General features: G+C 41.5%; 3 protein-coding genes across 6 annotated transcripts; 2 read left to right on the top strand and 1 right to left on the bottom strand.

Annotated features, from left to right (window-relative positions):
* Positions 1-30: 30 nt before the first annotated feature.
* Positions 31-3,237, top strand: nudt8 (nudix (nucleoside diphosphate linked moiety X)-type motif 8). Of its 2 annotated transcripts, XM_044032105.1 has the most exons (5): positions 31-114; positions 690-1,559; positions 1,629-1,761; positions 2,260-2,337; positions 2,507-3,237. In XM_044032105.1, the coding sequence occupies exons 2-5, from the start codon at positions 691-693 to the stop codon at positions 2,690-2,692; spliced, it is 1,266 nt and encodes a 421-aa protein (XP_043888040.1). In that variant the 5' UTR covers positions 31-114; position 690; the 3' UTR covers positions 2,693-3,237. The 2 variants fall into 2 exon arrangements, with proteins under 2 accessions (XP_043888040.1, XP_043888041.1); XM_044032106.1 differs by lacking the exon at positions 31-114 and having other exon boundaries at positions 1,367-1,761.
* Positions 2,088-12,463, bottom strand: LOC122773418 (membrane frizzled-related protein). 2 transcript variants are annotated; one of them, XM_044032101.1, is made up of 14 exons: positions 11,780-12,463; positions 11,453-11,666; positions 10,504-10,612; positions 9,890-10,030; positions 8,627-8,788; positions 8,307-8,526; positions 6,899-7,029; positions 5,913-6,038; positions 5,765-5,841; positions 5,545-5,693; positions 4,797-4,927; positions 4,363-4,497; positions 4,055-4,182; positions 2,088-3,985 (listed from the first exon to the last, which is right to left on the bottom strand). In XM_044032101.1, exons 2-14 carry the CDS (start codon positions 11,504-11,506, stop codon positions 3,761-3,763), a joined length of 1,788 nt encoding a protein of 595 aa, XP_043888036.1. In that variant the 5' UTR covers positions 11,507-11,666; positions 11,780-12,463; the 3' UTR covers positions 2,088-3,760. The 2 variants fall into 2 exon arrangements, with proteins under 2 accessions (XP_043888036.1, XP_043888037.1); XM_044032102.1 differs by having other exon boundaries at positions 2,088-3,949; positions 11,453-12,463.
* A 1,505-nt stretch (positions 12,464-13,968) lies between these two features.
* Positions 13,969-24,675, top strand: si:ch1073-280e3.1 (complement C2). 2 transcript variants are annotated; one of them, XM_044031247.1, is made up of 19 exons: positions 13,969-14,128; positions 14,252-14,364; positions 16,320-16,467; positions 16,540-16,725; positions 17,381-17,521; positions 17,735-17,833; positions 17,920-18,062; positions 18,145-18,286; positions 19,583-19,717; positions 19,805-19,909; positions 20,764-20,901; positions 20,984-21,093; positions 21,168-21,294; positions 21,636-21,780; positions 21,874-21,947; positions 22,896-22,987; positions 23,061-23,193; positions 23,261-23,310; positions 24,354-24,675. In XM_044031247.1, the coding sequence occupies exons 1-19, from the start codon at positions 14,077-14,079 to the stop codon at positions 24,534-24,536; spliced, it is 2,316 nt and encodes a 771-aa protein (XP_043887182.1). In that variant the 5' UTR covers positions 13,969-14,076; the 3' UTR covers positions 24,537-24,675. The 2 variants fall into 2 exon arrangements, with proteins under 2 accessions (XP_043887182.1, XP_043887180.1); XM_044031245.1 differs by having other exon boundaries at positions 17,348-17,521.
* The last annotated feature ends 76 nt before the right edge of the window (positions 24,676-24,751 follow it).

The following is a 24,751-nucleotide window of genomic DNA, read 5'->3' as shown; positions in this document are numbered from 1 at the left end:
CGTCATAAGAGAGCAGTGAACGCAGCACTGACGCTCGTGAAGCTGCTCAGCGCCATACTGACTAGTGGCAGCCGGCTAGCTAAAGGAAACAACTGCTGCTGAATTCATCTCAAGGTGAGCGTTTTCTTCTTCTTTTTCTTCTTCTTCTTCTGTAATCTCTCGGTCACGGACACATTTGTAATTACGTAATTGGGACAAGTTGGAAAAACACGGAGCGAATGAAAGTGTTAGTATCGCGAGGCGATAAGCACCAGTGAAGTTGCTCTTTTGCTAGCTTCACAATAAGGTGTTAGCTGGCTAGTTAGCTTGTGCGAATTAATAGTTTTCAAGCAAATGTGCACGCGGACGGCTCGTTAACCACGCGCTGGCAGCTTCACGTGCGCAGTGCAGAACACACACACACACACACACACACACACAGATACTGTTATTCTGATACTTCACTGGTTGGTACGAGCTAAAGTTTGACTTAAGTGATGTTTATCTAGAGCACAGGCCGTGGTTTTAAATGACAAAGACAAACTTTCCTTCTAACATCCTCCATAGTTACCTTCGTGTTTGACATACTGTGGTTAGTGTTCAACAGTTTTCTCCTTGAAAAATGGAACCTAAATATTTAGCTGATGAGCTTAAACTGGTGTGTTTTTAAGGATAATCTGTAACTGTCTTTGTCTCTGTTTTTTCCTCAGGATGTTGAGGAGTCCTCAAATCATCATAGCATGCTCTTTTCCATTAAGGTCACGGTTGATTCCTGCTGTCTCTGAACACACTGGTGCTCTATGGCGAGGTTCAAGACACGTGAAGGAAAACCAATGGATTCTCAGTGGCAATGAATGGTCACCATTATCCAAAGACTCCGGATGCTGCTCACTGAGGCTGTCATTATTGAACTCGGGCTGTGATGATCATCGTCTGATTGAGACTTCATTTCAAAACCCTCGATCCAGAACCTTTTTAAATACAAGTCCCCAACCCCCTCAGCATTCTACCTCAGAAAAAGACAAACCAGTTTCCGATCCTTGTACATCACCTGACGAGGACAATTCAGGTCCAGACCCTCAAGCTCTGAGCACTTACCACAACTGCTTAACTAACACAACGTGCCTTCACGCCTGGAGAAGGCGTCGGGACTTCAGCCATGTGCCATTGAGTTTCTCCAGTAAGACTTTATGTAACCTTACTCTTAACCCTTTGTATCACAGACGTCATTTTACCACATTTTTCAGCCTGTCAACACATACGTCACAAATCACAAATCACTTTCACAGTAGATCACAAGCCGCCAGCATCTTTATTCAGCAAAAGAGACCTTTTTGCCAAGCTTCGCCTCATGTGATAGTCGACTGGAGAGACTGTCTATCTGTGGAGAATGAAAACCGGTGTCGACAGAGCCTGAGGCCCAACTTAAAGCTCTATGACACGTTCACAGGGAGTAACTCAAGCGAGAGCCAGTGGAATTGGGCATCCATCCTGATCTCACTCTGCTCTGTTCAGGGACAGCCTGCGTTTCTCTTCACTTTACGCTCTACTGCTTTGGGCAGGAACAAAGGAGATGTCAGGTTTGTGGGCTCAACTGCATTATATTAACAGTGGAGTATCTGTCCTTTTATGTTCCTTTTTGTGTTTAGCTTTGCAGGAGGAAAGTGTGATCCGTCTGACAGTGACGTGGTGGCCACAGCCCTGAGGGAAACCTGGGAGGAGCTGGGTATCAATGTGGCAGTAGAGCAAGTCTGGGGTGTCCTGAAACCTCTCAGGGACAGAGTGAGTCCAACTCTTCTGTCTTTAACATTTTAGGCCTTGTGGTTCAGTTGTTATCTTTACTTGTTCCACACATTTATTGCAAATTCCAAAAGCTGGTTGTAGGTTGTGAAATGTTCAACAACCAGGAAACAAAGACCTGGTATCATCTACTGTTTCCCCACATTCATTTAGCAGCAGCAAAAAAAACCTGTGTAGCACTAGAACGTGTTGAACTGCCAGAGAGATCGTATTATCGTCTTAAGACACATTCTACCCCCCCACTCCAGACGTCCAGACTCTGGTATTATACTCTGCAGACTGTTGAAAACACTCAAACACTTCCTTCCTTTTCATTTCCCCTTGCACCACACTTTTTTAATGGCCATTTTATGTCCATTACCAGAACAACTCTTAATATTAGAGCAAAAAACAAAACATGGTTTCACCTCAGTTAAACATTTCACTCTTCCTTGATCATTTTATATTTAATATACAAACTGTTGTCTTTTGTGTCTACAGAGCAGAATGGTGATCGCTCCTGTGCTGGCTAACCTTGGTCCTCTAGAAGAGTTGTCCTTTAACCCAAACCCTGCAGAGGTACAGGCTATTTGTTGCTCTGCTAGTTTTAGATCTGCTACAAATGGGCTGGATTCCCCATGTGTGAATAACTGAAAAGCCTCTTTTCTGGAAGACGTTTACACAACAATCCTAAGGCATTTCAGTCTTTAATAATGTAGTCTGCCTCTCTTGTCTGTTTCTGTCCCAGGTGGAGGAGGTCTTCTCGTTGCCTTTATCCCACTTGTGCAACCCGCAGAACTGTGGCTACACACACTTCCGGACGGGGGATAAATATGGATACACACTCCCAGTGTTTCACAACAGGAACCAGCGAGTGTGGGGCCTGACTGCTACTGCTTTAGAGCGGACCCTGAAACTTATCGTTCCGTCTTAGCGGCGCAGTCATTGACTTATGAAGCACATAAAATACTGTGCAAAGGTCTTAGTGACCATACAGTAATACGGGAAACATGAATGCAGTTTTAAAATAAGAGAAGAGGGTTATTACAGGTTAAAGAGTCAAGTATTTGGCGTGATCTTCCTTTTTACTTCAATGACAGCACAGCCCTGGCTGTCTTACACTTGGAGTGGAAGTGGAGTTAATGTTATTGCCTGTGTCACGTACGTCTGACAAATATCTGCTATGGAAAAGGTCTCGTTTTTCAAGACATGTTGAATGAGTTAAACATAAAGTTTTCTCATGTGTAAAAGCAACGTTCAGTCGTATCATGTCACATATTATATTTATATTATATCGCTTCACGTTTGGATAAATGCAGACGATCACAGACATAAAAACCTCAGCGTTGCTCGTGCCGAGACTTTTGCACACTGTAATCTGTGTATCTTGTGATTGATTTATAGTTTTGAAAATGTGCAATCAAACTTTGTGTAGCAAATGCATCTATTTGTGTGAATACAAACTGTTTTCATCTTGAACTGTGTAAATGATTTTGTTCTGCATTTAAAACGTGTGCACTTATTTGACTTTGTGAGGTTTTAATCAAGTGACACTTGGACAGAAAAAAACATTTGCCACAGTAAACAAGTGGAAAATGTCTTTTCCCAACTTTGACTCTTACTTTGAAAATGGATGTGAAGAACATTAGCTCATCTCTCTCTCCATTTTATGACCTTCAGGATTCTCACCTATAACTGCTCAAAATCTCAACTACCCGACCCCCGGTAAAAACCTTTTTAGTACTTTTAAACTACTTCTGCAAAATGGCTACTGTGCCGTCTTATGATCAAAGTAGTGCAGAGTTTCTGGGATATCTGGTTCACAAAAAGTCAAATCACAGGCCGTGGACCAGGTTTTAGTGCAAATGAGAAAGCTGTTGGAAAAACTACATCAAATGAAATATAATCATTTGTCCTCAGAAATGTGAAATCCCAGGCTTGTTGCCTCAGACAGTGCAGCACAAATGTCGAGATGGAGAATCATCACGCACGTTTAAAATCATTAAGGCAGAGAGCAGTCCATGGGGTCCAGTGAGTCCGGGAGGAGGTGGCAGTTGAAGGGCCAGCTGAAGGAGAGGAGATCCAGGGCCTGACTGCATTGCTCCTCAGCTGTGGAGCAAACTGAGCGGCAGGGTTGGAGAACACCACCGTGGGGGAAGCACTGGGGAAGGAACATCCCACACACCAGCCTCTGCAGCGGGCCAAAGCAGGGCAGCTCCATCAGCACCTGAACAACAACGTGTGGACTCAGTCTACATCAGCAAGAACGTGGAGATGATCATGAATGATCGTTTACCTGGTACTGTTGCAGGAGTGTGGCAGCTTCTGTCTGATCAGCTATTGACATCCAGATGTTTGGGAAGGAGGTGAGGTTGTAGCTGAGGCCCTGACACATCTGTACGTCTATATACTCACATGTTGAAGCTGAGGTGGAGATGACACATCAGTCCTTCAAAATTCACTGTCTCCAAGTCTCCAAAACCACAAGGCTATGACATTTTTTATCGGTTTGCTAGAGATATTCAAATCATCTTTACTGTGAATATTCATCTTGTTTTCTTCCTCCACCAGAGGAGACAAAACGTGTGTGTGTGTGTGACTCACTGAAGGGAGGGTAGGTGGAGTTTTCACAGCCCTGTTCATCTGCTCCATCAGGGCAGTCGTTCCATCCATCACACAGCCACTGTGGCTGGAGACACTCCCCTGTGCTGCAGGTAAACTGGCTGGGAGCACACATCCCTGAGGAGAGAAGTACAAAAGCAGAGGACACAAGGCGACACAGTGAAGTCGAAATGAGGACAATGAACAATGAGTATGTGTGATGTGCAGTAACAAGTGTTGTTCAAGGTACAAACAAACCACAGCTACTCAGGTCATTCATTCACCCTGGACACGTCTGAACTATATGCACAGAAGCCCCTGCTTCAATGCTTGTCTTATCATCTTGTTCTTGTGCTTCTTTATTGGTTTATCTTTTCTTTCAAAGCAGCATTATTATTATTATTTTGAGAATTAGCTTCACAGAAGAAATAACTCACTCTCCAGCACAGACACGGCCTGGTATGTTGCGTAGAAGCCGCTGTCAGCGACTCCTGCATCAGCCACAAACTGCACAGTCATGTGGGGGCCGGAGGAGGTCAGGTCCGGGGGAAAGTTGGTGCCACAAAACCTGGGGAAAAAGCAGAGGAAACCAAACATACTTCACAGTACTGTGGTTATTTCATTCCCTAATTTACCATTATATACAAGAAATAAACACAGTACACAAAAAACAAATATTCCAAAACACACTGAATCAGTAGGAAAGGACTTGGAAATGTAACACCTGTGAAAAGTGGGCGTTGCTCACTGTAACGACTGAAAATCAATGACGTTCCTTTAAGAGAAAACTACTGACTCACTGTGTTCTGGATCACAATGAGGACCTGTCCACACGGAAACACAACCAAACGTAGACGGAACTTTGTCTTTGTCATTTTGAAAAGTTTTCTGTAAACACGGCATCGTTTCAAGAGAAAAACACTGACGTACATATGTAAAACAATCACAGCACAAGAATAAGGAACATGACGATGATGAAGACATTGAGACAGCAAATGCACGTGCAGAGATGTGGGTGGATTTGGAGTTTCAGGGCTCCTGAAACATTGTTTCTGTGAGGATAAAACGACAAAAAAAAAACAAAAAAAAACGAAGCAGAGTCAACTCGACTTGTTTCCGTGTGGACAGTCTCTCATCAAACCTGACATGCAGGGAATCAAAGTTGAAGGCTGTGAAAGGCGTCACCTTCCCAGGACTCTTCCAGCTCCGGTGTCGACGCTGTCATGAACCTCCACATAATCAAACTCACACACATCCTGAGTCTCCAGGCTGAAGTTCCTGAAACTCAGCGTGATGACGTGACCCTCTTCAGCAGATAAATACCACACACACAACTAATGGAAAACAGAAAAACTGGCAGTTACACTACAAATAAAGAAACATGGAACGCATGTTGAGCATCTACCTGCTGGTGAGGATAAGGTTCTGGGTGGTTTGGACTCGACAGGTATCCAGAAGGACCAGACCTCCACCCGCCACATTCTGTAAGTATGAACCAGGTCTGCATGAGTTCAGTCTGACAGCATTTTCAAACACCTGTGCAGGTAACTCACCCGTGTGTTTGTGGCTGCAGTTTGCCTCATCGCTTTGATCGCTGCAGTTTGGATGAGCGTCACACACGGACACAGGCAACAGACAGCGACCACTGTCACACATGAACTCCTCTCCGGAGCAGCTCTCTGTGGAGTCACACAGCACCCGTCAAACTGTGACAATCAGCTGACATAGGCGGGGTCACACCCCGGACAAATCACAGGTCCACACAAACATTCACATCTACAGTCGATTTAGAGCTAGAGTATCAAACTCTAATGACCTGGGGGCCAATGATCATCTAGTCTGGTCAAGCGGGGGCCGACATAGAGGAAGAAAAGTGGAAAAAACAACTATTTAGTAACCGGTGGTCAATATAAGATATTCATTATGATATTAGACAGAATTGCTAAGTAGAAGTGAAAATAAAATATAATATAATCAAAATAAAAACATATTTATGATGCACAAAACGGAGAATTAAATAATTAAATAAATTTAGCAAATAATGACGGGGACAATTGTGATTAAAACAGCTTAAATATATGTCATTTCATGTTGAGTGTAATACATTTAATAAAGCAATGATTATAACCGAATATCTTATTAATATCATAAAAATATTGCCGGCAAATACATATAGAAAACCCACGCACACACGGGGGAACATTTGACCTCAGGACTTCTTGCTGCTAAGGCAAAAGCGCTAACCACTACACCAACCGTGTGACCGCAGACAATGCCATGCTATAAAAAATACCTCTAACTGAATACTGAATTATCAGCTCGAGTCATTATTAATCATGCAATTTATTTTCTTCACATTCCTGGATTTCTTTTGTTTTCTGTCAGGCGATTGTTGGTTTATCCATATGAGGACATTTGTCTCTTTTATTACTTTTATTATAAATTGTACAAATGTATTTTTATCCTGGGATCTCATTTGCTCATGGCAAATAAACTGTCTCTGACTCATAAGAACACAAGTAAACGTGTGATTACTGACGTCGTCCTGGCAGCATAGTCCTGTACTGAGCCGTGAAGCCACTGCCTGTGATGCTGCCATCAGAGCGGAAGGTGACCCAGACTGTGCTGCTGTTGGTGTTGACTGTCGGTGGTGCAACGTTACCACAGAACCTGCATCAGAGATCAGAGAGAGAGGAGGGCAGGTTTTAAGACCTTTCACAACAAGGTTACAACTCTGAGTTAAGACTGGAAACTATTTCTCTTCAGTCTTAAGCTCAGGATTGAATAATGTCTAAAAATAAGACTCGATGATGCACTGGAGCTATAGTTCCATTCATCTCCTCAAATGCTGTGATGATGTAAAAAGGTGTTTTATAGGCAGTTCACCTGTTCACCTGTGTGAAATGCACTTGCTCCTACACTACTGCGTCTGGTCTCTAGCTAACTGAGACGCCTTTGTCCTGCATCAACGAAAACACATGATATTTAAAATTCTTATGTAAAGAAGAAGAGGAACAGAAAGAAGAACACGTCTCATCGTCTCCGAGCACAGAAGAATGTTGCTGCATTTTAAACGAGTTGACAGTTAGTCACACATTTTCCTTTGGGTTGACAAATATATACATATATATATATATACATATATATATATGTTTTAAGAGTTATCAAGTTTGGAGTTTCTCCCATATGAATTATGTATGAACATATAAAACAAATGTCCATATGCATCATCATAAGAACACGCTCTATATGCATTTATTGAGTAGGAGCAGCAAATACAGGTAATACTGTGTTGACTGTGTATATTTCTTTACATTTGTATCTTAGTCCAAAACCCAAAATCAGAAAAATATGACATGAACTCTAATAAATTGTCCTTCAGATGTAACCTATAATGTATGTAAAATAATAAATGCATTAGTGCTGTGAAACGATTCAAATATGTTGTTGTGTTTCCGGTCTCACTGTGGTGTTGTAGTTTTTCTAACATTACTAGTTGTTGCAACGGCACATGAAAAAAACGACAAAGTTTGCTCGGCCAAAAAGAACGTTAATCTTGCGATAAAAAAAATTGCCACCGTTAAAATGGGTTTGTGTTAACGCTGTTAATAACGCGTTTAACTGACAGCACTAACGTGTGCGTAATGTAAGTAAACGTGAGTTAATAACACGTTTAATTGACAGCACTAACGTGTACGTAACGCAAGTAAATGTGAGTTAATAACGTGTTTAATTGACAGCACTGACATGTATGTAAGTAAACGTGAGTTAAAGAATGTGATTATTAGGTTTCGGGGGAAACTTGTATACTTTGCCTCCGTCAACATCTCCATGTCTCTAAAATGATAACGATGGATTACATTTACATCCTTATTTCAAATCTTCTTCATTCCAAAAGATCAGTGAGAACAGAAGAATCTAAGCAATTCAAAGTGGTTCTGATGGACCTTGTGACCACAGAGCGCTGGCCCGTCTGCTCCTGCACCTGCAGCCAGTCAAACAGACAAGGAGAAGGTCCCTCCACAGTCAGAGAGGAGACGTGGATCTGAACCAGGGAGGGGGGCATGACTACAATCACCCACACACACAGGGAGTTATGGGGGTAGGAGCCTGGATAATTTGGGGAAGTGAAAGTGCCCTCAGGTTCTGTCAGTACACCTCCACAGCCTGGCAGATGGAGAGGAAACATGTTTGTTAAACAAACAGGAAGTGTAGGGGGAAGATAAACATATACGATATGAGTTCATATCACAGGAAGTGGACCTACGTGTGTCAGAGAAGGGCGTCCCTGAGGCCTGTGGCACGGCTGTACTGTCCCACTCATTCCTACTGGAAGCGACTGTGGGCAAAGAGTGGGAAGTGTCATCTCCTGCACTCGGCGGAGGGCTGGAGGACAACATGTGATCGTCCACTGCCTGCTCCTTCATCTCTACATCATGGAGAAAACAAACAGACAGGCAATTATTCTCTCACAGTATCAAACTTGTGTTTTTGTGATTATTTTACTGTTCATGTGTCTGTGAATCTAGAGAAAGCTTAAGATCCACTGCCAAGACAGGAACTGTGCTACTGTATGAGGACAGTGAGACAGCGGTGAGACAGCGGTGAGACAGCGGTGAGGTGTGCAGACGGAGTGACAGACGGAGTGACAGACGAGGTCAGGCAGGAGTCTCCACAGTCTGTGTTGTTTGCAGATGATATTGTAATCTGTAGTGAGAGAGACGAGAGGACGGGTGGAAGAGAGACAGGAGAGGTGGACGTCTGCACCGGAGAGAGGAGGAACGAAGCAAGACAGTATACTGGTGTGTGAAGGACAGTGAGACAGGTGAGGTCAACCATCCAAAGCAATGTGCACAAGAGAGTAAGGGCTGATGTGAGAGCAGCAGAAGTGAAAGGTAAGGTCTACAACAGGGGTGTCAAACATAAGGCCCGCGGGCCAGAACCGGCCCTCCAGAGAGTCCAATCCGGCCAACAGGATGAATTAGGTATGAATTAGAATCTAATCATAATGTGAGATACTATATGTTTCACTTCCAGATACCTCCGATTAAATGTCTGTGCCTTTGTAGATCCACTGTGATCTGACGGTTGTGATGCACATGAGTAAATGGTCAATTTAGTCATAATTTTGTTGAAATTGCATATATTTTTCTCAAGAAATATCACATTTTGTAAAACGATACTTCATTAAATGTAAAACAAATGAAAACAAATTCAGATTCTTGGTGTTTATAGGTTATTATGCTATTATTGTACTGGTCTGGCCCACTTGAGGTCAAATTGTGCTGTATGTGGCCCCTGAACTAAAATGAGTTTGACACCCCTGGTCTACAAGAAGGTACTGAGACCTGCTATGACGTGTGGCTTGGAGACAGGAGGTGGAGCTGAAGGTGAAGCTGGAGAAGCTGAGATGTTTGACCAGGATGGACATTTATAATTAATAAACCAGAACTGTGTGCACAAAACAGATATACAGCATGTCTTTACACTTACAGTGTTTTTGCAAAGAGTGATTAAAGCAGAGACTCACGAGAGAGGATGAGAGCGAGCAGCAGTCCCAGGGCGGCGACCAGCAGCAGAGCGGCTGCAGAGACGATCACCAGACCCCAGCAACAACCCACGCCTCGCAGACGCATCATACACACAGAGCCAAACACAGCCCAGCCCAAGCCTGAATGACACACAAGTCACAGTTACTCGTGTTCAGGACTCTCAACTACAAACATCACTTATAAACAACACTTATATTCTAGTCTTGAAGCTGCTTTATCCTACAGTTTTGCCATTCACTCGTTCACTCATTCATTCAGCCCTCACAGACACATTCTTAACACTACAGTAAGTGGATTCACCATGAAATCAGTGGTTTGAGTCTCTCGTAAATGTGTGTGAATGTGCATCTGTCTGAGAGTGTTTGTGTTCTATCGACACATGAAATGACAACTCTCAACTAGAGCTGCAACAATGAACCCATTAATAATCAATGATTTAATGAATCGTCAACTTGTTTGAGTGTTTATGGTCTACAGTAGGTCCACAGCCTGTTTTTCCCATGATGTTTTATTAAAGAAAAAAATGGATGAATTACCAACGTGACAAAAGCGCTTTGTCACTAAGACAAACTTTCCTTTTCCTAACACTCACCAGCTGCTGGTGGTACGACTGGTTCCAGAGAGGACGACGACGACCTGAAGCCCTCCACCGCTTCCTCTCGCTCTTCTTCCAGCTCAAAGGCAGGGTTAGAGAAAACATTCTACAGGAAATGAAAATGACACAAAACAACGCCTTCTCGTAAATGTTGATTTACGAAAGAAACTAATATTAAAGAAAGTAACATTTACAGTATTACAGTATAGTAGTTGTAACTGCAGTTTGTTAGATGTTTTCATCAAAGCTCTTACAATAAGAAAAAGAATGATTTATTTTTGCACAAACAGAATCAGTGTCAGTGAATTTAAGCCATCTTTTGTTCTGCAGCAGCAGTGACCACACTTAACTGTGCCCGGGGAGCAACGGAGTATTGGATGCCTTGCTCAGGGGCGCCACAGTCTTCGACCCATACAGGGACCGCAACTATGGCAACCCTTCGGTTACAAGCCCGATCCCTTTCCTCTTGGCCATGGACTACTCGTCTGTATTGTTGCTACATTTTAGCTGCTCACTGTTCATACACAACAACGACTTGTGTTTGACACTCACACTTTCAACTGCTGCGCTCTCGCATGAACTCACTCTGGAGATACGACTGATGTCACACACACGCAGACACACAACATCATAACAACCACACTTTAGTTGATTAAAGGTAACATGGTTGACTAAATGAGCAAGAGAATGAATCACAACAGCTGTTGTGTCCACTGTGAGTGAACATGACGCAGACATGAGATCAGGATAGAAGTTTAAAAAAGCTTGAGTTGGATGATCTTCTCATAAAACTTAAGGTCTAGTCTAGTACAACATGTACAGCTTAGTTTAAGAAGCTGTATGATGTTGTAATGTCATCTCGACTCTATTTAAGTTATAGAACAGGATTTCACGTCCAAATAAAGATGAATGCATCCTTCTATATAACATACGTATACATACTCACCTTATAAATACCTGAGGAGTCAGAGTACACTGTGACTTGGCTGAGGTCAGACATCTTCTTTCTGTTCTCACAGGGAAATCTCGTGTGTCCTCCTGATGCTGTGATCAACGCAGTTTCCAGTATTACGACATTTCTGAAGAGCTTTCCCTGGGTTTTCTTTGCATTGTCCACGCTCTGCTCCGACTACATTTCAGAAAGGTTCTGCTCCTGAATCCTTTATGAAACATTCATCAGCACAATCCACAAAAACACATCATCATATCAAATTCACTCTCATAAACATCCATGTTTGACGCTGCGAATTTCTTCCATTTGTCTTTTTTTTACCATGACCAACATCAACCAGTCGTTTTCTTGAGTGGTCACAAAAGAGTTTAACAAAGCCGAGTCAGCTGAGAGGTGAAGGAGAAGGAGGAGGAAGAGGAGGAGGAGGAGGAGGAAGGAGGTGATGTGGAGAAAATAATGAACAATGCAGACAGATGTGAAGTGAGGCAAAGCTTTATTTACAATTTACATGTTACACAGCAGGGGAGCAAAGTCAAATAGCCTCTTTTTTATACACTGTGAGTGTGTGTGTGTGTGTGTGTTATCGGGAACTCCTGGAAAAACATGTTGCATAACTGTTTTCTGTTATTGAGCCGTTATTGAGTGAGATAACGCTGATTTTCATCCTAATTTGGATGTCCACTGACTTTATTCCAAGAACAGACCCTGGTTTACAAACATGAATGTGAAGAGGGGAAGGAGGGAAACATGGGTAAGAGTGGAGATGTAGGTCTGGGTCCCAGTTAAATCTCTCTAATCCCATAATGATCTTTTAAGCTCCTAAAATGTTTTAATCTCACACATACTTGCACGCATAAACCTGAGCGGGCGGCAACACTGATGTTACAATTCAAATGTATGGAATTTGAGCTCTATACAACACTGATGTTGTTGTTCTTGTCATGTTGTATATGATACAGATTTATTTATCAATTAAATAAGTCAGGTTGTTCAACTCCAGGAATGTCTCAGAGACATTAAGTCCTGGATGACCTGTAACTTTCTACTTTTAAACTTTTATACTCGGCCCTAAAAACCTCAGAGAAAAACTTTCTGACCACATTGTCACTTTAGATGACATCACCATGGCTTCCAGTTCTACTGTGAGGAACCTTAGAGTTACTTTTGACCAGGAAATGTCATTTGATTCACACATGAAAGTCATTTCCAGAACAGCCTTCTTCCACCTGCGGAACATTCTGTGCCGTGCTTTTGTTTCATCTAGATTAGATTACTGTAACTCCTTATTATCAGGATGTTCCAACAAGTCTGCTAAAACCCTTCATTTCAAAATGCTACAGCACGAGTTCTGACAGGAACTAGAAAGAGAGACCATATCACTCCAGTGTTAGCTTCTCTACACTGGCTCCAATCAAATCACTTAATGATCAGGCCCCTTCATACCTAAAAGGCCTAGTTTTACCTTATCACCATAACAGATCACTTAGGTCACAAAATACAGGTTTACTTGTGGTTCTCAGAGTGTGTAAGAGCATAATGGGAGGCGGAGCCTTCAGTTACCAGGCTCCTCCTCTCCTGTGGAACCAGCTCCCAATGACAGTTCAGGAGGTGGAGCCTCTCTCTGTATTTAAAGTTAAACTTAACACTTTCCTTTTTGTTATGCTGCTATAGTCCTAGACTGCACTCACTCTGGGTATGAATATGTTATATGACTTTATTATACGTAATTAACCTTGTTCTTTCTCTCCCTAGTTTGTGTCTTTCCTTCCTTTCCTCTCTCTCTCGCTCTCTGTGTCCTCATCTTGCAGGTTGCAGGATCCAGATCCAGCTTGGAGCTATTATTTTCATACATATCATCACCATTATTATTATGCTATAATTAAAGTGGATATCAGTCTAATTTTATTCTGCTGCTTATATAAATGACATATATACATTGTAGTTGTGTAAACATGTCATCACTGACTCAGAACTGTCCTGTATAAACTTGTAACTTGATTCAATCATTGTGTATCTGCTCCTGGTCTCTTTCTTCTGTCTCTAACTCAGCTCCCTCTGCCTCTCCTCTGTCCTCCATTTTTCCTTTCACCCCAACCGGTCGAGGCAGATGCTGCACATCTGGTTCTGTCAGAGATTTCTTCTTTTTTTCACTCCACTGAGGCCTAGTGTTTGCTCATTGTGTGAAGTGTTGGGTTAGTAAAAAAAAGGAATGTCCTCCATTGTTGTGTGTTGTGTCCTGTTTGTTGTCGTCACACCGGTACGACGTCATGCTACATACCACCAGGCACAGCCCACACTCCCTTTACCAAGTAAAGGTACTGTTCAAAACACAATCCTACGTGGACCCACACGGCACAGTCAGTACTGGCTCAAAAACATGAGTCAGCAATACAAAACAGTAAATCAGTGCAGACAAAAAGGAAATACTCTGAAAGCAGAAGAGAGAAAATTCAACCAGAAATGAAAGTGAGAGCTCACATCTGTGTTCTTTACTAAATTGCTCAATCACTGCTGTGTTAATGGGTAATCAGTCATCAAATAAAGCAGCTGACTGCAGGTCCACACAGACACTTTGACACTGAGAGAAACAAACCCAGCAGCAGCTACAGCGTCTGGTCATGAACTTTAAGTCTTTACTGTGGATCCTGTTCTTCATCTCTGTCCAAGACGGTAAGTTTCTCATTTCTTTGAGGATCAGTGTCATAAATCTTCTTTTTCCACTTCTTTGGCGTTATAAGGCAGTTGGCATTTGCACTTTCTATGTTCACACTTTTGTTTTTGTTTGTGCTAAAGTGACATCGTATGAGGACGAGTACGACGATGATTACGAAACATACGATGATCCGAAGCCACTGAACTGTTCGACTGGAGAGAGCATCAAAGGTGGAAATGTTACCTATTCTCAGGTACAAATAGTCAACTAAACCTTTCATTAATTCATTAGTTTATTTACAGATGATTCAAAAACTACCCTTTGGTTACTTGATATACGTTTAACACCTTTGTAGCACCCCCTTGCCACTTAGGGTATAAGTAGAGGTGACTTCCTTGGGTTCTTTAAAGAAAGTGTCATCTCTATGAATGTGTGTCTAGTTTGGCCTTTTCACTGTCAGCAACAGCAATAGAACAGTAAAACCAATTTAGATTATGAGCAATACACCTTCACAGACGTTCCCAGAACATGAAAATGAATATTCACACTCGACTTAGTAAAATAACAATTAATAATAGCTAATATTCACATTTAAATCACAGTCAAATAATCAAAACACATTAAAAGAACACAGTGTGGTTCACTTGGGTTACAAACCTCTAATCAACACCCAACCAAAAACACACTTCAAGTGCACATCAAATTCCTCACTCAAATAATGTTCCTTTAAGTGTTCCTTTACATGAAAATAAAACTTAAGCCCTAGATAGTTCTAAATACCACGTTTAGTTGTTGCAGGCCTGATGTGCAGCTTGCGTGTGTAGTAGCTAACACAACCGGCTCTGCTTCACTCTCCCGAGTTAGAAGAAAGCAAAAAAAACGGATGTCAACTCACAGTTTTCTGAGCAGAAAGTGCCCACGAAGCTCCTCTCGCCCTCGGGGCAGATGTCGACGGTGCTCCAGCTTCATGGAGTTCAGTACTCCACACGTCCCTTAGCATCCCAGAGTGTTAGCTTCATGCTCACCGTAGAGCTAGGCTAACGCAGGTGGCTAACTGTCTGAACGTAAACTCCTCTTCGGATGAAATTGTTCACAACAGTCGCTCCATTGAAAACACAGAATTCACGTTTTGTGTATTCCGATAATAATATAAGTTATTATTATATTATATGATATTAGGTCCGTTATTTACACGGACAACTTGCATGGGCTAACAGCGCAGCACCTGTTAGCTGCGTCACGCTCGCTCGCGCTCCTCTTGACACATGACCTACAAGTCGCTCCTCATTGGCTCAGAAAACAAACAGATAAAAATATGAATTTCTTTCTCACCATAACTTAATAAGCTTAATGTAAAAGAAACACAAATATACATTTTAAATCCGGTAACTCCGGTAATACAAGAAACTGAACATGAAATTACACGTTTTAAGACTCAAGTAGTATTTTTTTAAACTCCTATGTATAGCATGTATGAATGTATTATATTATTTGTTAACATTTTTTATCAACGTTAAGAACTTTTTTTCTTCTAGATCTTCTAGGTTACGCCGTTAAGACCGAGCGTATCGCAGACCGTTTGCGCAAGTCACTGTAATTACGCAATTATTGTTATTACGGTCATTTCACTGGCACCGGTTAATCAGTGTCTGTGTCAACAGAGAGGAGAGAGTTGGAAAAATGCCCGCACATAGTTTCCATTTTATTTAAACACAGACTCAAACAAATGTTATTTAAAATATGTGTCACACTGTTCAAATTTAAATTTTAACACACAAAATCTGGAGTTCACGTATAGTGTTTTTTCTAAATAAACTTTTGTTTTTTCTTCATTTTAAATTGTTAACTGTAAATAACTGCCAGATACTAAAAGCTATTTACAGTTATTCTTGTAAAATGGGCAAAAGCACTTAGTTATAGGACATTTTCTGGCCCTTTTATGGTTAAAATAAGACATTTTGAGGTGTTAAAGGGTTAAAACTGCAGACACAGTACATTTAAAATGGAAGTTACATTTTTATTTCTCAAAAATAAAAATAGTCTCATCAACATGGCAAAAAGGGAATGAATGTGATTATTTCAATCATTTGGACAATAATACAATTGTAGTCATTTCCTGGTTATTTAGATTATGAACTAAAAGCCTAGAAAGTGAAACAAATCAAGCTTCTTTTTGAAATATCCATGTTGCTTGTGTTTCCTGCACAGGGAGGGCAGGAGGGCAGTGTGCTCACCTATCACTGTGGCCTGGACAAATACCCTTTCCCAGTCAGCTCCAGGCTCTGTGGCGCTGACGGGCAGTGGTCGCTCATGAGATCAGCCGGCGGCAAACCTGTGACTCGTGCTACGTGCAAAGGTTGTTAAAGATGATACATCCAGTGAAGTTTCTCTCCAAGCACAACTCTGTCTGTCTGTCTGTCTCCTGTAGATGTGTTGTGTCCTGCTCAGCTCCAGCTGGACCACGGTGACTTCTGGCCCAAGGATCAGTGGTTTCGTTTTGGAACGACACAGAACTTTTCCTGCATGGAAGGGTTCACCATGTATGGCTCAGCCCACAGGAAATGCACTTTCTCTGGAGAATGGACAGGAACCCCTCCTGTGTGTGACAACCATGGTGAGGGAGAAATAACAAACCATCAGTCATGTCCATGATTACATGAACAGGGACAGACGAAGCTACTTTGTAAAGCAGTGAATACACAAATATCCATATAAAGAGATAGTTTGGTTTACTTACTGGCTCTTACTTACTTCTAGCTCTTATTTGTACCCATAATGTTTAAATACACTTATTGTGAGTCGCTTTGGATAAATGACATGTAATGTAATCTTAAATGACAAGTTTAGATACCACTGTTGCTGTGTGCCACCAGCCAGAGGCATGGACGCTCACTTTTTAAATGAATGAATGAATGAAAACCAGCAGGGACAAGAGGGAGAAATTATAGTAGGAACTTAACTAATAAAATCGATGCCCCCTTAGATTTGTGATATGTTAAAAATATGATTTGTCAACAGGAAACTGAAAATGGGCGTCAATTTGTAAACTTCTTACTTCCCACACCAAAGTTATTGTGTGAGTTTGGTGTTTGTATTTACCAAAAGTAACTGAAAGTATGTTATACTGTTTATCTACTCTATGTCAGTGTGACACTGTGCATTATTATTATTATCATTGTATTCTCAATAGTTCCACATGCAACAAACGGTTTATTTTTGCACGTCTGTCTATGCAGCTGATGATTGTAATGACCCAGGGATTCCACCAGGGGCTAAGCGGTCAGCAAGCTCGTTTCACACTGGAGAGAAGATCGTCTACCAGTGCCAGACCGGTCTAGATCTGCTCGGGTCAGCTGAAAGGGTTTGCCTGGAGAACAGGGAGTGGAGCGGCTCAACACCACGGTGCCAAGGTGTTCAAGATTATTATTGTTATTATTATTATCATTATTAGTAGTAGTGGTATTATTGTGTGTCTAACCTTTAAAACAAATGAAACTTTATTTTTAAGATAAAAAAAGACAAATCATCAGAGACAAACAAGAAAACCTGGATTAGTTTCAAAGGCTATTGTTTCCATCTGTGCAGCACAGCAGATTATGAGTCCACTTTGTGCTCTAATGCAGGTCCAAACACCTTTGACCCCCCAAGTGCTGTGGCCAAAGCCATGGCAGGTTCACTCGCAGGGGTCATGGACGTCGTCTCATCAGACTTCAAGAAAAGTGGTTAGTTCTTGGATCTATAGTGAAATCTCCCACACACACAAACAACAGCAACGACACAAGAAACAGTGTGTGTGTGTGTGTGTTAGCTGCTACAGCATCCTTTGGACGAACCATCCATGTGTCTGAAGGCAGTCACATCAACGTCTACATTTTAATGGACACGTCAGGCAGCATCAGGAAGGAGGATTTTGAAAAGTCCAGAAATGCCACCATTGCTCTCATCAGAAAGGTCTGTAGAGAATGTGCCGACAAGACAAGGATGTGTTCGGTGTTCGGTGTCAAACTAACGTGTCTTCACTCTGGTTTTATAGTTGGACAGTTATGAGGTACAACTGAAGTTCCATGTGCTGTCGTTTGCCACCGAGGTCAAAGACATCGTGGACATCACGCAGACATATATGAGCAGTAGCATTGAAGACGTCATATGGAATCTGATGGAGTTTGACTACCACAGTAAGACTGCTGCAGTGACAGCATCTGTTTGACTTTAATAAGTGGGAAATTGTAATTGTGATGTGGTCGTTACAATTTTACAATTGTTTACTCTTTTAGTAATCAACAGGTATTTAGTATCATGTCAACAGACTTATTCACCTGATAAGTGACACTAAGTGTTTCTATACAAAAGAGCCTCTTCACTATAAATACTATTCTTCATCTATTTGTAGTGTGTCAGCATCTACTTCTGAGAAGTCAACATGTGTTTATTGTCAAGTAAACAGCAACTCATAGATAAATGGACACTGTTTATCTGTTTGTTTATCTGTTGACAGTCAGATATCCTGTAGTTGCATCGCAGTAGATATGAAGAGGTGTCCACTGGTTATCACCGGTTTATGTTTAAATGAGCATTAAATAAGAACTGACTTAAATGAGACCGTCTGTTCAGTCATGTTGCATGACTGCCCTCTTCTGGATGGAATCATCCATTACATCTGGCTTCTGTCAGTGTTGTGAGCTTGGAGCTGAGACCTCCATTGAAAAGCTTTTGTTAATTGTCACATTAGTAACCATTTTCTTCTCAATACTCATCCACACAGAACCAAGTTAAAACAACTTTGATGTCAGTCAGTGATTTAGATCGAAAACCAGCTGATGTAATGAGTGCTGAGTCATAGGTCACATGTCTGCTCTGTGAAAACATGGCCTAGGATTCAGAAAAACTCTGGCTAACACTTTATATTAGGGAACACATATTCACCATTAATGACTTGCTTATTAGCATGAAAATGAGTAAAATGTTGCCTCTTAATTAGTCCTTATTAAGTACTTATTAATGCCTTATTCTGCATGGCCTTATTATACAACCGGTAAGTCATTAACTAAGAGTTTTTCCCTCTGATCTCTGAATATGCTTTTCTTAGTCTGGACTTTATAAGGTGGTAGTATCACAAGACTAGACTGTAGATTAGGGAACATGTGTTGGTTAATAAGTGTTCAACTACTAGTGAGTTAGTAGTGATAAAAGATGTCACTTTAGTATGGAGAACATATTCTAAGTAACACAGACTTCATTTACAGTCATTTAAAAAATCAAAAAATCAAAAAATCCGGCACAAGGAAAAAAAAAGTCAGTCAAAAAAAAATCAAGAAAAAAAAAAAAAAAAAAAAATCCGGCACAAGAAATTTTTTTTTAAAAAATTTAAAAAAATCCGACTGGCCCTAATACTCCTTTGTAAATATGTTACTAATTTTCATGCTAATAAGCAACTCATTAATGGTGAATATGTGTTCCCTGTTTGTCTGCAGGCCACGGGCGTAAGACAGGCACCAACCTCCACTCTGCGCTGCACCGCGTCAGTGAGAAGATCAGTTTTTTCAAGCAACGCGGCGCCAAGAGCCGCTTTAATGAGACGCAGAACATCATCATCATAGAAACTGATGGTAAACGGAATTCACGCACTCATTGCTCACGCACTCATCTTCAGCCAAAAACAATAATCAAAGTGTTTGAATCCGTTTTGTCTGCAGGTTACGCCAACATAGGAAACAAGCCTCAAATCGCTATGGGCCGGATCAGACAGCTGCTCGGATACAGTCTCACGTCCGAGGACCACACAGATGAGACCATGCTAGGTGTCAGGACACGCACGCACACGCACGCTCACACTCACGCACGCACACACTCACGCACGCACACTCACGCACGCACACACGCGTGACCACAGCTTATCATCTGCTTCCATCTCGCCTTGTTGTTGTTGTTGAAAACGTTATTGACAATAATTTGATTGTTCTAAATAATTGAATGTGTGTGATTAATCATGAGTTATTTACACTCACTCACAATGAGCATGAGGGTTGTTTGTCTCTAGAACTGTTCAGCCCCTGTGCCGGGGCTAATCAGGTCTAATCAGCCAAAACATCCCATAAATCTCCTATATTTACACAAGTCTGATGTAAAATATATGTTATGTTTAAACTCATAGTAGAACTTAATATTAGTTCTACAGTTAATATTAATATTATTTTTGTAAATGTGTCTCATACTGAGAGACAAACTATTGTCCTTAAATGTTTCTAACCTGGAATATGATCAATGATTTGAACAGAAATAATTATTTCAACAACAATAGTTTAACAACGATATTTAAGTCAACTATTGGTTATTCACAGCAGATCATTTTGAAATATAAGAACAAACACAGGTTTGAGCAGGTCAAAGGTCAATAAACCTGGTTAAGCTTCTTAATGCGTCTCATTAATCCATTAATCAATTTCCCTGTGTTTCCCGTGTGATGTTGGAGTTTTCCTAACGTTACAAGTTGTTGCAACAGCATGTGAAAAAAACCCACAAAGTTTGCTCGGCCAAAAAGAACGTTAATCTGACGGCGTTAAAAACGCGTTTCACTGACAGCGTGGGTTTTATTGTTTATTATGTAAGTGTGTATTGTTTTCAAAGGAAGACAGTCATGGTCATGTGTTTACAGACGTCTATGTGTTCGGTGTCGGGGACCAGTTGAACAAAAAAGAGTTAAACACCTTGGCCTCAAAGAAACGCGGTGAGCAACACGTCTTCATTTTGAAAGACTACCAAACACTGGGCGAGGTGTTCAACAGTATCATAAGTAAGAGAAACACACATATTTCTACTGTGTTGTTTATTAACAGTAAACTATCAGCGTAGCTTTAACACATTCCACGCCACAGGTGATAAGAGTGTGACAATGTGTGGGGTCGTGCAGGAGCATGTGTCCAAGGAACACGAGAGCTTTGGGATCCCAGTCTACTCCAAGCCCTGGCACGTGACTCTGAGAGCAGTAAGTGCTTCACACAAACACACAGTTGATCATATGCAGGTTCTGACTCTGACTGGATCTCCCTCCCTTTATAGCCTGAGTGGGGACCCAAGGTGTCATGCTTTGGATCCATCATGAGCCAGAACTGGGTGCTGACGGCGGCTCACTGTTTTGCCAGAGCCAGCAAAGACAAAGTCTCTTACCAAGTGGACATCGAACACGGTCAGGCTCTGTGAGAACATGGTTTTACAGGGAGGCAGAGAAACTAAACTGAAGCCTGTGTGGGTGACTTTCTTTGACATTACAGGGTTTCTGGTTTTGTGTGATGTACGACAATCAGAGCCAGATGAGGTGGCTCGGGGCATCTGGTTAGGATGCTTCCTGGATGCCACCCTGGTGAAGGTGTTCCAGGCATGTCCCACCGGTCGAGGCCCCGGGAAAGACCCAGGACTTGACCTGGGAACGCCTTCAGTTAATCAGATATAGCTATGCTGTAGTGAGTGATGTTCTCTGTACGTGTGAGGTGATCTCTCTGTCTCTAAATCAGCATCTTTGTTCCACAGGTGACGGCAGGGTGAGGTCCAGCAGGGTGATCATGCACCCCAAGTATAACACCAGTGCACTTAAACACAGAAATGTGTCAGAGTTCTATGACTATGACGTAGCGCTGGTGCATGTGAACAGTATCCCTCTTTCCTGGAAGGCCAGGTGAGACCGCTCAGCTGTGTGTTCTTGCATTTCCGTCTTTATTTGACTTTGAATAACCTGACTGACACACACACACCTGTACATGTCGCACAGACCCATCTGCTTGCCATGTACTGTACCAGCCAGCCGCGCTCTGAAAAGAATCAACTCCACCTGTCAGCAGCACAGTATGTGACCTTTGACCTCTGTGATGTTCAGTGACACTTTGTTTTGGTCCGGACACACATCTCTAATAGTAGCAAATAATCAAAGTAACTCATCTATGATTTGAAGTTTACGTGACAATAAACTTATTATTAACAGATTATCAACTAAGAATTGACCTTCAAGTGACAGCAGAGTCAGCAGTAGATAGTGTGATGTCTGCTTTATGCTCTGATGTGTGTGAGTGTATAATAACCATAATAACCACAGATCACAGGTAATTGACACTCGTTACTACACGGACTAAGTTAAATGAGTTTTCTTCCTCTCCGCTGTTGCCAAGCGCTTCCTCCATGTGTTTCAAGTCTGGAACCGATGGTCGAATGTAGTTTTTATTAACATTCTCTACTCCCCCGACCAACGTAAGAAAATTAACTCAGAAAAACAATATTTAGGAGCCTTTTTATGGGCAATCGTCACATTTTAAAGACAATGACACCTTAAATAAAGTTTACTTTGTTACTCTTTACAAAGTAACAAAGCTAATGCTCCTCCACACTCTCCGTTAGTCCTTGTTCTCGGTTGTCATTCATTCATTCATTCCATACAAACTTTTACCTTTGCATTTTTAATTCCTCCCGTCAAACTAACCTTTTCTGTCAATTTCCAGCGTCTATTTGTCTTCAAAATAAAAGTACTTCCACAATTAAAAATTAGGATGCCTTCAAAATAAAAACATCTAACAGAAAATAACGTGGTAACAGATAAATTAGGAACACAAATCAACATGAAACACTATTTGGGTTTCATTTACATATGTTATAAATTGGTGCTATACAAATAAAATTGAATTGAAATATAAACAACAGGCAGTTAGTTATACGTCTTATCTAATTGAGCAGTAACAGACTATCAAAATAAAAGTGTTACCAATATTAAATCCACATCATTTATAAATGTACTGTACACAGGGGCGGAGCTACTACCACATGAAACGACCGCCGCCTTTTTCAGTCACAAGAACTCGGGCCGCAAACAAACTCACATTCACACAAAGGGTCAGGTGAGTGACAGCATGATTTTAATCCTCTCATCCTTATTTGAAAAACCTCAACAGTGTTGTTGGTCGGTTTCAGAGACCTGACTGTGTGGAGAAAGCATGGACGACGTTAAAGGAGCCCACTGATGTGACTTTGAGGGAGTATGTGACGGACAGATTCCTCTGCTCTGGAGGAACCTCAGGATATCAGGATGCTGTTACCTGCAAAGGTCTGTGTGAAAACACTGTAGTTTGACTGACGTCACAGTCACGTGATGTCTCGTCTGTTGTCCACAGGGGACTCGGGTGGACCCCTGTTCTTGCCAAGAAGAAACCGCTACTTTCAGGTCAGAATTTCTCTCCACACTTATCGAGCTCACGGTGTCACGGGGTTCAGTTTAGAGCTGAAACAATTCATCCATTAATCCATAATCAATGTTATCTGTTTGAAGCTTTTTTCATGATTAAAACAAGATTTCTGATAGTTTAAGATTCTTAAATCTTCATTTCTTCTTCTGCTCTGGAGAACAAAGAAATCATTAAGTGAATCATTTTGTTTTGTGGATAAAACATTTAAGAACATCATCATCTCCAGGTTTCACCAACACTGATCTACATTTTTTAAGGTTTTCTGAACCAAACGATTCATCGAGAAAACAACCGACAGATTAATGGAGTATGAAAATAATCGCACCACCATGTTGTCAGGAAAATGCTTGTGATACACAAACTTCACCAGTGCCAGTTTCAACATGAATCCACAGAGATGGAGATTCATGTCACAGTTACAGAAACAGCTGGACTGACATGATTCCACACCTGCATCATCTTCTCATCTCTAACGTTTTGATAAACTTTCCATGATTCTACTACAGAGAACACTGACACGTCACAATAAAAGCATAGAACAACAAAACAAGATATTTAACATCATTAGCACAGGCGTGTGTGTGTGTGTGTGTAAATACTGTAACATATTTTTTTATTATGGCAGCTCTGAGTAGAGCTTGTTAGGTTTCTCATACCTGATGTGTAGTTTTATTGTGAAGGGTAGACCGGAAGTGACGGGGGGAAGAAGTGTTGTTTACATGTAAAAGAAAGGAAGTAAACTAAAAGTGAGACGCTGTTGGCGTCAACACCGGCCATTCGTGTCCTTTGATTGTTTATTTACATATCCAGTGTAAACAACCCTTCTTCCCGTTAACAACAACCACCCACTTCCGGTCTACCCTTCACAATAAAACTACACATCAGGTATGAGAAACAATACCTAACAAACCATAATAAAAAATATGTTACAGTACAGTCAAATGGATCTCACTCGTGTGGCAGAATTGTAAAAAGTCGTCGTTTTTTTTTTTCTTCTTTTTTAAACGCTCTCTCATCACAGGTCGGCGTGGTGAGCTGGGGAACCACAGACGTATGTGACCCGCGTAACTCTGCTCAGGGACGATACAGCAGCGACCGCCCGCCTCCCCATGCCCGGGACTTTTACATCGACGTGTTTGAGATCATGTCGTGGCTGAAGCAGCATCTGGGCGAGCAGATCCAGTTCCTGCCTGAAGTCCAGTGAGTGCAGTGATGGGATGAAGGTGCAAAATGTAACCGAGCTCATGTGTTAACAACTTGATCTACAAACTACAGGAAGAGTCACAAGAAGTATTACAAACACTGTTCTGTTAACAAAGCATTAAATCTTTTTTCTCAGTTTATTCTTTTTCTTATTATTTTATAAAACAGAATGCGACGCCTGGCTTGAGGTTTTTTGTTTTTGCTGTTGCAGTGAAG

Source organism: Solea senegalensis, linkage group LG8 (assembly GCF_019176455.1).
Source record: "Solea senegalensis isolate Sse05_10M linkage group LG8, IFAPA_SoseM_1, whole genome shotgun sequence".
Classification (NCBI taxonomy): domain Eukaryota; kingdom Metazoa; phylum Chordata; class Actinopteri; order Pleuronectiformes; family Soleidae; genus Solea; species Solea senegalensis.
The sequence above is the reverse complement of the archived record's forward strand: the minus strand, read 5'-3'. Positions and strand labels throughout refer to the sequence as shown.

Excerpts from the sequence above, each read along its gene's own strand:
- LOC122773418 (XM_044032101.1), bottom strand. The coding sequence starts at position 11,506 with ATGTCTGACCTCAGCCAAGTCACAGTGTACTCTGACTCCTCAGGTATT. Across the intron at positions 10,031-10,503 it reads AGTCGTACCACCAGCAGCTG|GCTTGGGCTGGGCTGTGTTT; the intron begins GTGAGTGTTAGG and ends TGTGTCATTCAG. Across the intron at positions 4,498-4,796 it reads GGCCGTGTCTGTGCTGGAGA|GGATGTGTGCTCCCAGCCAG; the intron begins GTGAGTTATTTC and ends TTCTCTCCTCAG.
- si:ch1073-280e3.1 (XM_044031245.1), top strand. The coding sequence starts at position 14,077 with ATGAACTTTAAGTCTTTACTGTGGATCCTGTTCTTCATCTCTGTCCAA. Across the intron at positions 16,468-16,539 it reads GACTCGTGCTACGTGCAAAG|ATGTGTTGTGTCCTGCTCAG; the intron begins GTTGTTAAAGAT and ends TGTCTCCTGTAG. Across the intron at positions 21,948-22,895 it reads CTCCACCTGTCAGCAGCACA|GGGCGGAGCTACTACCACAT; the intron begins GTATGTGACCTT and ends TACTGTACACAG.
- nudt8 (XM_044032105.1), top strand. The coding sequence starts at position 691 with ATGTTGAGGAGTCCTCAAATCATCATAGCATGCTCTTTTCCATTAAGG. Across the intron at positions 1,560-1,628 it reads AGGAACAAAGGAGATGTCAG|CTTTGCAGGAGGAAAGTGTG; the intron begins GTTTGTGGGCTC and ends TTTTGTGTTTAG. Across the intron at positions 1,762-2,259 it reads TGAAACCTCTCAGGGACAGA|AGCAGAATGGTGATCGCTCC; the intron begins GTGAGTCCAACT and ends TTGTGTCTACAG.